At 44.5% G+C, this 16,451-nt stretch overlaps 2 protein-coding genes across 19 annotated transcripts in view; both read left to right on the top strand.

Moving 5' to 3' along the window:
- Nucleotides 1–10,123, top strand: part of FNBP1 (formin binding protein 1) — a 93,110-nt gene extending 82,987 nt beyond the window's left edge. For 8 of the 18 annotated variants that reach the window (XM_077284745.1, XM_077284739.1, XM_077284750.1 and 5 more), the window contains 2 exons: nt 6,494–6,633; nt 6,716–7,578. In XM_077284745.1, coding sequence (XP_077140860.1) covers nt 6,494–6,633; nt 6,716–6,894 — 319 coding nt within the window. In that variant the 3' untranslated portion in view covers nt 6,895–7,578. Of the gene's footprint in view, nt 1–6,493; nt 6,634–6,715; nt 7,579–8,081 lie in introns of those variants that run through there. The other 10 variants (XM_077284740.1, XM_077284751.1, XM_077284747.1 and 7 more) reach the window with 3 other exon arrangements.
- Nucleotides 10,124–11,110: 987 nt separating this feature from the next.
- Nucleotides 11,111–16,451, top strand: part of ASS1 (argininosuccinate synthase 1) — a 62,308-nt gene continuing 56,967 nt past the window's right edge. The window contains exon 1 of the mRNA XM_077284738.1: nt 11,111–11,293. The gene's annotated coding sequence lies outside the window, so the exon portion shown is untranslated. The remainder of the gene's footprint in view (nt 11,294–16,451) is intronic.

Below are 16,451 nucleotides of genomic sequence, written 5' to 3'. Positions count from 1 at the left end.
TGTACTGCGGAACTGAAATAAATTAACTTTTTGGTGATATTCTAATTTTGTGAGAAGCACCTGTAGCTCACAGTTCTCTCACCATCCTGGTAGCTCTTCTCTGAACTTGATCCAGTTTTTTTATGTCTTTTTTTTTTTTTTTTTTTTTTTAATGTGGTGCCTAGAACTGGATACAGTATTCCAGATGAAGGAGGAGTAGAAGGGGATAATTACTTCACGTGATCTAGACGCTATGCTTCTCTTAATACATCTTAGAACTGTATTTGCTTTTTATTCTTCTGCATCACACTGTTGACTCATGTGTAGCCTGTGATCTATTAGTATACCCAAATCTTTTTCACACGTGCTGTTGCTTAGTTCTGTTCCTCCCATTCTGTATTCTTGCATTTCTCCCTACTGAATACCATTTTGATTAGCCTGCTGCACATTGTTCAATCTTATCTAGATCCTTCTGAATCATTTCTCTCTTCTCTAGTGTTAGCTATCCCTCCTAGCGTTGCATCCTCTGCAAATTTTATCAGTTTAACTTTACTTACCTAGATCATTTATAAAAATGTTGAACAACCCTGGGGCCAGGACAGAGCCTTGTGGTACCCCACTTGAAAAACTCTTACAATTGGATGTGCAACAATTTATTACCATTCTTTGAGTTTGATCACTGAGCCAGTTATGAATCCACCTAACCGTAGCCTTGTCAATCCCATACTTGGTAATTTTTTCAATAAGGATAGTATGAGATACTTTATCATATGCTTTGCTGAAGTCGAGATATACTATATCTACCGCATTTCCCTCATCCACACCGTCAGCGATTCCATCATAGAAGGAAATTAGATTAGTCTGGCATGACTTGTTTGCTACAAACCCATGCTGGCTTTGGTTAATTACTATATTCTTATCCACGTACTTACATAGATTCTGTTTAATAACACAGGTCAACAAAAAAAAAAAAATTTTTCTGGTGTCCAAAATATTTTAATGAATTTGGGGTATTTTTGGGGTGCTGATTCTGAATATGTCATCAGTTTTGCCAGATTGGCTCAAGTTTTTGAGATTTTTGGTATCTTATTTATAGCACTTGTTGGTAAATGCGACGCATCATCTCATTAATTTCTTTGGATTAGTACTTGAACTGAGCAGTTCTCAATATAGTTTTGTGTTAATTAGTGTTCTAAAAGTTTGTTCATAGCTTGATTTTTGCACTAACTTTATGTTGTTGTCTGTTTTCCAGTGAAAAGCATGAACTCATCAAGAAGAAGTTGTCTTAACGATCCAGACTCATTCTGTTACATTTGTGGTGAATACACACTGCCAAAACATAGAAGAAACATAACAGACTTCGTAAAAAAAGTGTATTTTGCCTATTTTGGGGTTATGCTTGGGGACCAAGACAAGTTTTGGGCACCACACATAGTGTGCAAAGCATGTATCGAATTATTACGAAAATGGAGCAAAGGACAAAGAAAAAGCTTCAAATTTGGTGTTCCAATGGTGTGGAGAGAGCCAAAAAATTATCATGATGACTGTTATTTCTGTGCAGTGCAAGTGCAAGGATTCAATAAGCATAAGACACGAAAATGGGAGTAACATGGAATCTGCAAGAAGGTCTGTCCCTCATTGTGAAGATGTGCCTGTACCTGTGTTTACCATAAATAACAGTCATCATGATGATTTTTTGGCTCTCTCCACACCATTGGAACACCAAATTTGAAGCTTTTTCTTTGTCCTTTGCTCCATTTTCGTAATAATTCGATACATGCTTTGCACACTATGTGTGGTGCCCAAAACTTGTCTTGGTCCCCAAGCATAACCCCAAAATAGGCAAAATACACTTTTTTTACGAAGTCTGTTATGTTTCTTCTATGTTTTGGCAGTGTGTATTCACCACAAATGTAACAGAATGAGTCTGGATCGTTAAGACAACTTCTTCTTGATGAGTTCATGCTTTTCACTGGAAAACAGACAACAACATAAAGTTAGTGCAAAAATCAAGCTATGAACAAACTTTTAGAACACTAATTAACACAAAACTATATTGAGAACTGCTCAGTTCAAGTACTAATCCAAAGAAATTAATGAGATGATGCGTCGCATTTACCAACAAGTGCTATAAATAAGATACCAAAAATCTCAAAAACTTGAGCCAATCTGGCAAAACTGATGACATATTCAGAATCAGCACCCCAAAAATACCCTAAATTCGATGAAATATCTTTGGCACCAAAAATGCTGTTGACCAGTGTAATTTGTTTAGCAAAATCTTCCATCCTTCTAGGACATTTCTGTCCTTTAGAACATCCAGCTATTGGACCTTTCCTTCCCTTTTTGCGAGTCCATTAAAATATGCTTTTCTGAGGTCCAGCCTTAAAGTCTGAGTCCACGATGGTCTTCCTCCTCTTGTAATCCAAATTCGAGGATAGCATGATATCTGCCTCCTAAATTTCCAGCCAAATTTACTTACTCAACTACTCCTCTGTTGGTAAGAATTATGTGCTAGATTGCAGATCCTCTTATTCTCTATTCTACATTTTGAAAGATAAAGTTGTCAGCAAGAGAAGAAAAATTTTCTGGACCTGTGAATTTTTCCAGAAAGATATTCCCAACAAATATCTGGATAGTTAAATCTCCCATTATCACTATTATTATTATTATTTATTATTATAGCGCCATTTATTCGATGGCGCTTTACATGTGAGGAGGGGTGTACATAATAAAAATAAGTACAATAATCTTGAACAATACAAGTCACAACAGGTACAGGAGTCATACTTTTTTGAGAACAGAGACATCTAATGTAAAAAGAGTTAATTCATATCTTCATTCTGGCCAGATGGCATACAGTAAACACCGACAATAGTGTCCTTTCTGTGCTCTCCTTGAATTCTTACCCAAACAGTTTCTACAGAGCTACCAGTCTCTTAAGCTTGGATCTTTATGGAGATATACATTTTCCTAACATACAATGCAACACTTCCTCCCTTCTTGTTAATCCTGTTTCTAATAAATAAGTTGTAACCTTCAAGATTTGTATTCCAATCATGTGTATCATCCCACCAAGTTTCAGTGATGCCTGTGACATCATATCTCTTTTCCTCCAATTCTCCTTGTTTGCTTGCTATGCTCTGTGCATTTGCATAGGCACATTTTAGTTTGCACTCTATTTTCATTCAGAATTTGTTGTTTCTTTCTTTATTTCCCCTTTTAATAGCAGGGTTATCAAAAGAATTCATTAGCTGCATATCTCTTCCTGGCCGTATATATTTCTCATCCCATATTGCTCTTGTTTAAAGCTCTCCTAATGAGTGTAGCAAGGTGTCTACCAAACATGTGTGTTCCTGTTTTCGTAAGATGCAACTCATCTCTAGCAAGGAGTCCATCATACAGGTAATTCACTCCATGGCCATGAAACCAAAAACGTTGCTCACGGCTTCATCGACGTAGCCAATTGTTCACCTGTAAAATCCTGTTCAATCCCCTTGGTTCATATCCATCCATTGGATGGAAGGATGAGAAGACAATCTCTGCTCCCAGTTCGTTCACTTTCTGACCTAGGTCTTCAAAGTCTCTGCAGATAGTTTCCAGGTACTTTCTTGCGGTGTCATTTGTTGCTACATGTATTAATGCACTTGGGTAGTCGTCTGTAGCACTGAAGAGTCTTGATACCCTATCAGACACATCTTTGATTTGACAGTCAAGTGTATTACAGTCTCTGGGGAGCACAGAGGAAGCAGGTAGGTCGGATGGAATGAAAGGTCCACCGCAGCTCCAGCCGTGTGCTTCCAACGCAGGATGGGTGCAGTAGTAGAATGAAAAAAACGGTCCGAGGAGCGCTAGGAACTTGTCTGGTTATGCAAGCATGCATAACACTGTTGAAAGCATGTGTGTAGATTAAAATCCCATAAGCAGATCCTGCCACCAGAGATATCCTGGATATACCGTTCCTGCAGTAAGCAGCGTTATCCAGGTGGATATCTTTGATTTGGGCGCCTAGAAGACAGCACACTTCTCGTGAGGTAATGTCCAGTTGGCAGATGGAGACTTCTGTTCCTCTCAGTAGGGAAACCTCCACGACCACCACTCTCCTTTTGCTCTTCACCATGGCACTTCTTTTTTTCTCCTTTAAGAGTCTTATGATTTGGTACAGGGATGTTCTTTGTGGGCAAAGCTCTTTTTTATGTACATCTTCATGCTCGTCATGCGTGAGCGCTGGTATCGGTTCTTCAGCAGTATGGGTGATGACTGTCCTCATCCTCCTGCTTCTTTGGGTCATAAGCGTCCATTTCTCTTCTTCTGCAGGTACATTGAAAGATGCTTCTCTTCGAACATTCTGAATAGTTATTTCTACTCATTAGCTTCTACAGGAACACTGCAAAGTTCTTCTCTTGCAACATTCTGAAGAAAGTATTCTGCTCTGTCAAGGAAATCCTCATCTTCTTTGATGGGCTTCAGTGTAGCTATTCTCTCCTGAAGACTTTGCACCTTTTCCTCTCGGAGTCACAAGCTTGCATTTCTGGCATGTAAAATTTGTCTTTTCCTCTGGCAAGTCTGTAAACATATAGCACAGACTGAATCACACCATATGGGTAATCTCCTCCATGTTGAACAAAACGAATTTATATAGAATTGCTGTGAAGGTTTGACGATGTCCTCCAAGCAGCTCGATCCTGCTACCCCCAAAGATCCTCAGACTTGCAGCGACTCTTCACTGTTCCCAGAATGCACCAAGAATATGCATATTATCTCCCACAAGCTTCAGTTCCTTTGCCTTCTCCTGTGTTGCTTTCTCAGCATGTTTTGGGTCATAGTCCATCTGTGTTGTGAAGTGCCGTCCAATCAACCTTCCTGCATTTACTTGATTCTGAGCAGAAAGTATCGTCCTGTACACTCCAGAATTAATCTGGCTTCTTCTATCTTCAGTCACATCATCAATAAACACTAATGACCCAGCGCCATTGGAAGTCATACATGCCAGCGCCATCACACGGCCTCCACCATGTGTTACAGAGGGTGTGCTGTGCTTTGGATCATGAGCCGTTCCCAGCCTTCTCCATACCTTCTTCTTTTTAACATTCTGTTACAAGTTGATCTTAGTCTCACCTGTCCAGAGAATGATTTTCCAGAAATGGGCAGCTTCTTTAGATGATTTTTTTTGGCAAAGTGTAATCTGGCTTTTCTATTTTTATGGCTGATTAATGGTTTGCACCTTGTGCTGAACCCTCTGTATTTGCTGTCATGAAGTCTTCTCTATAATATAATAATTTTATTTATTTAGCACCAACATATTCCGCAGCACTTTACAATTAAGCGAGGACACGTACAGACAATAAAGACAATAGAAAGCAACACATTTCACCAGTTCCAGGAGGAGTGAGGGCCCTGCTGCTTACAAGCTATAAGGATATGGGAAGACACAATAGGTAGAACGTGCTGTTATGTTCGGTCCGCCCTCATTATAATAAATAAGGGTTTTCATATAAAGCTGTATGATCTGGTCATCAGGCAGGATCTGTCAGAGTCTAGTTACTGTGTGCTATTAGGTGCATGGAGGATGTGGAGACAGATTAGTAGGAGGGAGCAGATTATGATTAATATTTAGAAGGGAACAAGGGAGAGTTAGGTGAGTTGATGTGATAGGCTTGTCTAAGCAGATGTGTTTTTAAAGCACGCTTAAAAGCATGGGGTCTAAATATTAGTCGGATCATTTGGGGTAGTGCATTCCAGAAAACTGGCACAGCACAAGAGAAGTCTTGGAGATGGAGGTGCAAGGTTTAGCATTATGGATGATGTTAGTCTTGGATCAGTTGCAGAATGGAGCATGTGTAGGGCGATAGACAAAAATGAGCAATGAGATATGGGGAGGTGCAGAACTGTGGAGAGTGTGGGTGAGAGAGATGTTTGTATTGTATTCTGTAGTGAATGGGTAACCAGTGCAATGACTGGCACATGGTAGAAGCATCAGTGAAACGGCCTGATGTAAATACAACCCTGGCTGCTGCATTCAGGACAGATTGGAGAGGAGAGAGTTTGGTTAGAGAGAGACCGATCAGAAGAGAGTTGCAGTAGTAGGGATGAGGGTGAATAAGAGCGACAGTAAGAGATTTTGTGGTTTCAATGGTGAGAAAAGGTCAACCTCCGCAGGCACTTAGGCTAAGCATTCGACATGATGCCCCTGCTCAACGACGGCTGTCTCTGGTGTCCCCTAAAGTGAATACACATACATTAACAAAAACACATACACACAAACAATGGATACCAACATTAGTGCTCCAATATCTCTCAAATTACTGATTTTGTACAAATGTGTTAATAATAAATGTATTGATAGATAATGTTTTAGTAAACAGTGAAAATGACCAAACTTGTGTCACTGTCCAAATATTTGTGGACCTAACTCTATGTGTGGATATGTAGAGAGTGTAGGGCTCGGACAGGGGAGCCCCCTGCTGGCCGTGGGGTGTATTGCTATAGTGATTGTATGACTTTGTCTCTTGAGCAGTCCAGATGGGAGTTATACAGAAGATCAGAGCCAGGAGACGGAGGTGAAGGTGACGCCCACGGAGTTTGACGACGACTTCGATGACGAGGAGCCGCTCTCTACCATAGGAACCTGCAAGGCCTTATACCCCTTTGATGGTAATGTTTGTGCCCCCTCCCTGCATCGTGCGACCGTGTCATCTGACCGGATTGGTGCTGACACTCGGTCTTGTCCATCCAGGTGAAAACGAAGGAACCATCTCCGTGTCGGAGGGAGAAGTCCTGAGTGTCATTGAGGAAGACAAGGGTGACGGCTGGACGCGGATCCGCAGGAACGAGGAGGAGGAGGGCTACGTCCCCACGTCCTATATCGAAGTGTACCTGGACAAAAACGCCAAAGGTGCTAAGACCTATATCTAGGCCTGTCTGCCTGTGCAGGGGAGGGGAGTGGCACCCCGCCATTAAGACTCTGCGTTCATGGCTGCAATAATAACGGAGCAAAGGCTGTAAGTGCCCAGAATTGCCCCTAAATCCATAGCTCTGCCCCATAGTACCCCTCTCAGCCCCACTTCTCCAACATGATCATAGCTCGAGCTGGTAATGTTGGTGGGACGCACATATCCAGAAAAGTCTGATAATCTGCCATTCATCTCAACACGAATTACTGGAAATGTTGTGGCTTGGCGCGGACACGGTTGCATACTATAGTGCGCCTGTGAGACATGGTATTAAATGTGCGTTGCCGAGGACTCTGTGGCACCAAAAAAGGAGCCATTGTTAATGCCCACTGTGTGCGGCTGCCCGTGGATGCTCTTCGTACCCCGGGATGATGAGCGTATGAGGCTTAGTATGGACAGACGTCGTCCCATAGCAGAGGATCAGTGTTTCCGGATTATTGGACTGTGTATATGTGTATATTGTGCAGACAGGAGCGTATAGTGAGTCTTGTCATCGCCGTCCCCGAGCCTCTGCAGCATGTCTGCCCGTCTCTCCATGTTTGTTCTCGGTGGTCTTGCCATCCTTTGTGTAATATTGTGGCTCATAGTTTATTTTTTATCAAGGGGGCGACTCATCCAGCCTCATAATAAAGGACGTTATTTTTTACACTGGTCTGCAGATCATCGCTCCGAGGTAATGAAATGTAACCTCTATGCCAACCCTCCAGAGCTGCACTCACAATTCTGCCTCAAGATCAGTGCAGAAAAGGGGGCGCAGCATCAAGACAATGCACTGCAACATTTACCCTTTTAAGGTTTACCCTTGAATTGAAGTTGTAGTGTTCTTTGTGTTGAAGATCTCTGCTTGTTGTCAGTGAATAGAACAGGTCTTGGTTCCATGCTGAGGCCGATGACCCATCCTGACCTAACATTTTCTTGCAGCTGAGGGTTCATTACAGCCATGTCCAGCCTGGAATCTGAAACCATGTAACAAGCCATCATACCCTCAGTGAGGGGTCAGGGCAGGTTCTCCGACTCTTCCACTCACTGACAGCAAGCAGAGATTATGTCCGTGCTGTAAAAGTGCTGGCCGTATTGTGAGGCACCATGGCACCGATGACCAGTTGTTTTTGCCGCTCTCTAACATATTTCACGTGTGTTTTGTTGTAGATTCGTAGAGGTGTTGCTGATGTAAGGACCTCGGGGCGAGCAAATACAGGAGGAAAATAAGACCCCACACTCCTCCATATCAACCCGACTGTTGGACCGAGTAGCCAAATAACCCTCCTGACATAGGAGAATCCCGCAAGCGACCAGCGATACCGTAAAACGGACGCGGTTATCAGTGTTACAATGTATCCTGGTGCGGACCCCTCTATAGTTACCCCAAAATAACGCCCCACCCACAATACTGGGGGGTCACCCCTGTGTCATATAGCAGCAGACTGCAGGCTTTGCCGCCATGTTTAACCCACTAACCACCCCGACTTTATTTCCCCTCTCGTCTCCTCTTTTTCCCACCTTTTTTCCCCTTGCTGCTCCTTCCAGCTCCGCACTTCCTTTCTAGTCACTGCCCCTTTAAGGGCCGCTCTTCTTACACTTTGGTCACTCTTTTTTTTTTCCACCTGCATGCTCGCCCTGTCTCCTTGTCTATGCGCACCTTTAAGGGGCATCTCACCCTTAAATTTATTTTGGATTCTTCTTAACCTAGACCTGCTGCTGCATGTGCGCTAAAAAAAAAAAAAAAAAATAAGCATTCTCTTCTAAATCAAAAGCCCCCTGTTGAATTAAAGGGGCGGGGTGAGAATATTTTTATATCAATAGTTGGACAATGATGGCCGCCCAGAAGGGGCTGCAAATCAGAAGACAGAGGCGCGAGGTATCGTAGCCTCTAGACCGCACCTTTATATCATGGTCCTCGGATGAACCACTATCCTGTGAAGACAGGACTTCTGCTGCCTGTGTCCGTGTGCTTCGCCGTCACCGCCAAGATGGTGGCTCAGTCGTCCTCTCTCCGTTTATGTGCCGGCGGCTGGACTGGAGCTGCCTCTGTTGACTTAAAGGGCACCTCCATCTTTGCAGGAAATGGCTTAAATAGTTGTAGCCTTATATGGTGTAAATAGCAGAATGGCTTCCTGAGACCTCCAGATCTATAGGAATTGTCCTGTTTGTCCCCTGCAGGCTGCCGTAGTGTCCTTAGCACTGAAAGCCTCAGGTGACTTGCCTCCTGGTCTATGTTTTTTCCGCTCTCACGTCCATTGGGAGCAAATCTGTTACTAAAAATATATTAGGAAATCGCTACTTAGGTCCTTTCCTAAAATATTCCGCAGAGTGCCACGAAGGCAGGAGTGCCCCTTTAACCCCTCCCCTGCCAGCCCTTCCCCCTATAGCGTGGCTATTGTTAGTGTTTTAGCACGGCAATGACCTCTCGAGCTTCCCGTAGGTTCTGTGTCTCGGTGGACAGTATATTATTGTCAGCACTGGCGGCATCTCCAAGCTTTAGCGCTATACTCGTGTCTCATCGTCTACAGAAAGGAATAAAAAAAACACGTATCCTAATCTACAGAATGTAAAAAGTATAAAAATAGAAACTATTAACCCTGTCCCCCTCATAATGTGCACTGCACCCCTCCCCCGTGTGCACAGGATGCGATACCCTCGTCACGGCTGTTACATGTTCAGACTTTTGCGCTGTTTTATGTCTCGTCACCGGTTGTTTTTTTTCCACTTTTATGTTATTTTTAGAGATTAAAAAAAAAAAATCGTTTATCTATGAAATTACTGCCAAAATGTATAGATCTATTTTATTCTCCATGATCCTGAGTGGCCGCGCTCATCCCGTCCCCCGATAATTATCCACGTGCCATAAACCGTAAGATATAAAAACTCTGCTGTTCAGTGTTCCTGTGCCAATTAGTACTGGGCCCCGCCCCCGAGGAGCCAGGAGGTGGGGCTGAAGATGCCAGGAGTGTGCCATTACCCAGAGACCTCTGCATCTTGTGCGTTTCATTGTGTATCCGTAGAGCGCTCCCTCTTCACTTTCTGCATCTCTGTGGTAGAGACTGGGCCCGTGTACCCCAACAACTGCACCCCGACTGTTCGCTGGCACAGAGAAGCTTCCAGAAGTTTCCATCCGCATGATACAATATGCCATTCAGTTCTGAGAACTGCTGTACCGCTGGAAATAAAACGACTACCAGAACCCCCCCGGACCACGTCTCTTATTATCTGCTGGGTCTGATTGGCTACATTTACAGGACCCTCCACTAGGAAAAGTTTGTAACTTTATAAATACTTTGTAGCTTGTGCTTAGTTACATTTTGTCTTTTACTCCAGTCACCTCCAAAGCAGAAGCATCACAAGTCATGTGGGCTCCCACAATGCACTGCTCTCCAGCTCTGGATGTGACTGGAAGGTAAGAGGCATTATTATTGGGCTGCATAAATAAAGCTCGATGAGGTGAGCTCCCCCTAATGGTGCTTGCCGGTAGTGAGAACTTTTTTCAAGTAACTGCAAGGGATTTGGAACTGTGTGTCAGAATAATGAAGCTCCGATCATTACACATACTGGTGGCCTATGCATAGAAAAGATTCATTCAGCTGATAGGTGGGTCCCCGGGGGGGTCGGACCCTTGTCGGTCACATAAATCATATTTTATCCCAAATAACCCCCCTCCCCGGGATAATTATTGTATTTTGTGTTCATTTTATTCCCATTTTCAGGATCTCTGCTTGCTGTCAAAGGATGAACATTGCTTGTAACTGAATACATCTTACAGCTGAGGGTGTGTTGCAATTCTGACCCGAACTTGGCAGCATAAATCTTCGTCATGTTCTGGTTTGTTACAGTGTGTCAGACAGGATGCAATTGTAACAAACCCTCAGCTGTCTGTAGGCAATGTTAGGTCCAGACGGGTGTTGGTGTTTAAGGAATATTTTTTGATTCACGAACAGCAAACGGTGATGTTAAAAACATTGTTAATTGGAGACAAAAAAAGGAAAGGGAGTTGCGTCATACAATATTGGGGGGGGCGACACTGACTGAACATTGGCCGCATTGTGCCCCGCTACCTCGTGGTTGCACCCTGCTGTTTGTTTTGGGGGTCACTTAGTGGCCACAGATTTTTGGCCTGAAACTTGCAGATTCCTGGTTACGTAAGCGCCTGCCGGAGCCGTGCTGGTAATTATCCTATTACGATCAGTGTGCCGGATAACTGCTAATAGGAAGAGACAGCCGCTGCCTCGTCTTATCCGGAGCATCACGTCTCCCCTCACGCCCAACACCTGAGAATTTGGGGCGAGGACTCCGCAGCTGCTGTTTACAGCAAAGCAATCACCGTGATTAATGGGGTGACCGGAGGTCTCGCTCCACTCACCTGAGAGGTAAGTGCTTCTGTTTTTGGCCTTCACTGATACACCGGGACAACCTTGCAGCTGGGAATAATATTTGGTCTGTCAATGTTTTCCGTTGTTACAATTCACTGGCAGCAAGCAGAGATCATTAAAAAAAAAAGTGAGAAACCCAGAAGCTATAATAAAAAAAAGCGCATCCTTTTTCATTACACAGGAAAATTCCTTTAATCTGGCACAAATGAGACATACTATCAGTTATTCCAGATTATGGGATGGTCCTAGATAATGGTCCAGAAGATCGGCAGCGATTTCTCTGCTTGGGCTGAAGCCTCCAGATTATCAGATGCTGGAGTCTCACACGAGAGTATCGTCTGTGATCGGGTTATGGTACATGGTGGGGGTAGTGGTGGGTCTGAAGGTTACGCTGGGATTTGGGGCTGCTCCAGCGCTGTTGTAACCTGCTGACATGTCTGTCATTCTCAGGTGAAGTCAGATGACAGCGGCGGCAAACAGTGAGTGGCCTTGACACGGGACAACAGAGACATGATGTATCATCAACTAGAATAAAGGGGGGTTGTAGTGAGAATAGTGGGGAAGTTACTGCTCTTCACATCACTCATCCCATAACACAGTGGTCCCACATCCAGCTCCCACCCCCTCACAGTAGTGGCAACCAAAGCCCCCATTACAGGTATATAGATGACAAAAGCTTTTCCACAGAAATCACTCCGAGACATAGTAACATAGCAAGGCCGAAAAAAGACATTTGTCCATCCAGTTCAGCCTATATTCCGTCAGAATAAATTCCCAGATCTGCGTCCTTTTAAAGAACCTAAAAACTGTAGGATACAATATTGTTACGCTTCAGAAAGACATCCAGGCCTCTCTTGAACCCCTCAGCTGAGTTTGCCATCACCACCTCCTCAGGCAAGGAATTCCAGATTCTCACTGCCCTTAACCGTAAAGAATCCTCTTCTATGTTGGTGGGAAAACCTCTCCTCCAGACGCAGAGAATGCCCCCTTGTGACCGTCACCTTCCTTGGTATAAATAGATCTTCAGAGATATTTATATTGTCCCCTTATACTTATACATGGTTATTAGATCGCCCCTAAGTCGTCTTTTTTCTAGACTAAATAATCCTAATTTTGCTAATATCTCTGGGCACTGTAGTTCCCCCATCCTCTTTATTAATTTTATTGCCCTCCTTTGTACTCACTCTAGTTCCATTATATCCTTCCTGAGCACTGGTGCCCAATACTGTACACAGTACTCCATGTGCGGTCTAACCAGGGATTTGTACAGAGGCAGTATAATGCTCTCATCATGTGTATCCAGACCTCTTTTAATGCACCCCATGATCCTGTTTGCCTTGGCAGCCGCTGCCTGGCACTGGCTGCTCCAGGTAAGTTTATCATTAGCTAGGATCCCCAAGTCCTTCTCCATGTCAGATTTACCCAGTCATTTCCGTTCAGTATGTAATGGTGATATTGATTTCTTCTTCCCATGAACCTTACATTTATCAATGTTAAACCGCATCTGCCACCTTTCGGCCCAAGTTTCCAACTTATCCAGATCCATCTGTAGCAGAACATTATCTTCTCTTGTATTGACTGCTTTACATATAGTTTTGTATCATCTGCAAATATCGATATTTTACTGTGTAAACCTTCTACCAGATTGTTAATAAATGTGTTGAAGAGAATAGGTCCCAACACCGACCCCTGCGGTCCCCACTGGTCACAGCGACCCAGTTGGAGAACATACCATTTATAACCACCCTCTGCTTTCTATCACTAAGGTTTCTTTTACACATACCGCAAAATCGGCCAGCAAAAATTCCACCGTATGGCCATGAGGGCCATATTTGCAGCCGTGAAAAAAGATTGAGCCTCCTCGATCTCTTTCACGGCATACGGACACGGCCCCCATTGAAAATCAATGGGTGCTGCAAAAACAACTTGCGTTGTTTTTGCGGTGCACCGTCACTTCCGGTTCTGTAGAATGCCGTTTTTTTTCCCAATACTTCTTCCATAGTATTGGAAAACTGAAAAACGGCAGTCCGTTATTGCGGCAGACCGCCTTTTTTGCGACGATACGGGCCGCAAAAACACGGCAAGTGTAAAAGCAGCCTAAGCCAGTTACTTACCCATTTACACACACATTTCCCTCCAAACCCAGCATTCTCATTTTGTGTACCAACCTCTTGAGTGGCACGGTATCAAACGCTTTGGAAAAATCAAGATATACCACGTCCAATGACTCACCTTGGTCCAGGCTATAGCTTACCTCTTCATAAAAACTGATTTGACAGGAGCGATTCCTCATAAACCCATGCTGATATGGAGTTAAACAGTTATTCTCATTGAGATAATCCAGAATAACATCCCTCAGAAACCCTTCAAATATTTTACCAACAATAGAGGTTAGACTTACTGGCCTATAATTTCCAGGTTCACTTTTAGAGCCCTTTTTGAATATTGGTACCACATTTGCTATGCGCCAGTCCTGTGGAACAGACCCCGTCACTATAGAGTCCCTAAATATAAGAAATAATGGTTTGTCTAGTACATTTCTTAGTACTCGTGGGTGTATGCCATCCAGACCCGGAGATTTATCTATTTTAATCTTATTTAGCCGGTTTTGCACCTCTTCTTGGGTTAGATTGGTGACCCTTAATATAGGGTTTTCTTTGTCTCTCTGCAGTTCACCTAGCATTTAATTTTCCACCGTGAATACCGAGGCAGAATACTAACATCCAGGAGGTCCCACAGTACCCCCATTCAGTTTTCTCCCACCACACTGTCACATCGAGCATCTTCCGAGCCCCAGCTCACCAGACTTACATTATCTGTTAACCGTAACGCCAGTATATGTGCATCCAGATCTGCTCCTCTGTGCCGGCTACTCACAGTTCACCACTCAGATCTGCTCCTGTGCCGGCTACTCACAGTTCACCACTCAGATCTGCTCCTCTGTGCCGGCTATTCACAATTGACCACTCAGATCTGCTCCTCTGTGCAGGCAACTCACAATTCACCACTCAGATCTGCTCCTCTATAGTGGCTACTCACAATTCACTCAGATCTGCTCCTCTATAGTGGCTACTCACAATTCACCACTCAGATCTGCTCCTCTGGGTCGGCTACTCACAATTCACCACTCGGATCTGCTCCTCTATGGTGGCTACTCGCAATTCACCACTAAGATCTGCTCGTCTGTGCTGGCTACTCTCAATTCCTCTGTGCCTGCTACTTACAATTCACCACTCAGATCTGCTCCTCTGTGCCGGCTACTCACAATTTACCAGTCAGACCTGCTCCTCTGTACCGGCTACTCACAGTTCACCACTCAGATCTGCTCCTCTGTGCCGGCTACTCACAATTCACTACTCAGATCTGCTCCTCTGTGCCGGCTACTCACAATTCACCACTCAGATCTTCTCCTCTGTGCCGGCTACTCACAATTCACCACTCAAATCTGCTCCTCTGTGCCGGCTACTCACAATTCACTACTCAGATCTGGTCCTCTGTGCCAGCTACTCACAATTCACTACTCCAGATCTGCTCCTCTGTGCCGGCTACTCACAATTCACTACTCAGATCTGGTCCTCTGTGCCGGCTACTCACAATTCACTACTCCAGATCTGGTCCTCTGTGCCGGCTACTCACAATTCACTACTCGGATCTGGTCCTCTGTGCCGGCTACTCACAATTCACTACTCGGATCTGCTCCTCTGTGCTGGCTACTCACAATTCACCACTCGGATCTGCTCCTCTGTGCCGGCTACTCAGTTCACCATTCAGATCTTGTCCTCTGTGCCGGCTTCTCAGTTCACCACTCAGATCTGGTCCTCTGTGCCAGCTACTCACAATTCACCACTCAGATCTGCTCCTCTGTGCCGGCTACTCACAATTCACTACTCGGATCTGGTCCTCTGTGCCGGCTACTCAGTTCACCATTCAGATCTTGTTCTCTGTGCCGGCTACTCAGTTCACCACTCAGATCTTGTCCTCTGTGCCGGCTACTCACAATTCACCACTCTGATCTGTTTCTCTGTGCCGGCTACTCGCAATTAACCACTCTGATCTGCTCCTCTGTGCCCGGCTACTCGCAATTAACCACTGAAATCTGCTCCTCTGTGCTGCTCCTCTGTGCCGGTTACCCACAATTCACCACTCGGATCTGCTCCTCTATGGTGGCTACTCTTAATTCACCACTCAGATCTGCTCCTCTGTGCCGGCTACTCACAATTCACCCTCTCAGATCTGCTCCTCAGACCTGTCTGCTGGACCTGGAGCTAATGCACCAAGCTGGCCGACAGCCACAAGCCACCAGCCATGGGACCACGAAGTGAGAAATATGTGGCTCCTGAGCAACAGGATGGGGACCCCTGCCATGAAAGAATACTGCAGTCTTTCACCAGTAATGGCTGATAATAGGGAGTAATAGATTGTACTCACCCGTCCTACAGTCACCTCTCTCCAGTAATGGCTGATAACAGGGTGTAATAGATTGTACTCACCTGTCCTACAGTCACCTCTCCCCAGTAATGGCTGATAACAGGGAGTAATAGATTGTACTCACTTGTCCTACAGTCACCTTTCCCCAGTAATGGCTGATAACAGGGAGTAATAGATTGTACTCACCCGTCCTACAGTCACCTCTCTCCAGTAATGGCTGATAACAGGGTGTAATAGATTGTACTCACCTGTCCTACAGTCACCTCTCCCCAGTAATGGCTGATAACAGGGAGTAATAGATTGTACTCACTTGTCCTACAGTCACCTTTCCCCAGTAATGGCTGATAACAGGGAGTAATAGATTGTACTCACCCGTCCTACAGTCACCTCTCTCCAGTAATGGCTGATAACAGGGTGTAATAGATTGTACTCACCTGTCCTACAGTCACCTCTCCCCAGTAATGGCTGATACCAGGGAGTAATAGATTGTACTCACCTGTCCTACAGTCACCTCTCCCCAGTAATGGCTGATAACAGGGAGTAATAGATTGTACTCACCCGTCCTACAGTCACCTCTCTCCAGTAATGGCTGATAACAGGGTGTAATAGATTATACTCACCTGTCCTACAGTCACCTCTCCCCAGTAATGGCTGATAACAGAGAGTAATAGATTGTACTGACCTGTCCTACAGCTACCTCTCCCCAGTAATGGCTGATAACAGGGAG

Source organism: Ranitomeya variabilis, chromosome 2, assembly GCF_051348905.1.
Source record: "Ranitomeya variabilis isolate aRanVar5 chromosome 2, aRanVar5.hap1, whole genome shotgun sequence".
In the NCBI taxonomy this organism is placed as follows: domain Eukaryota; kingdom Metazoa; phylum Chordata; class Amphibia; order Anura; family Dendrobatidae; genus Ranitomeya; species Ranitomeya variabilis.
The sequence above is the reverse complement of the archived record's forward strand: the minus strand, read 5'-3'. Positions and strand labels throughout refer to the sequence as shown.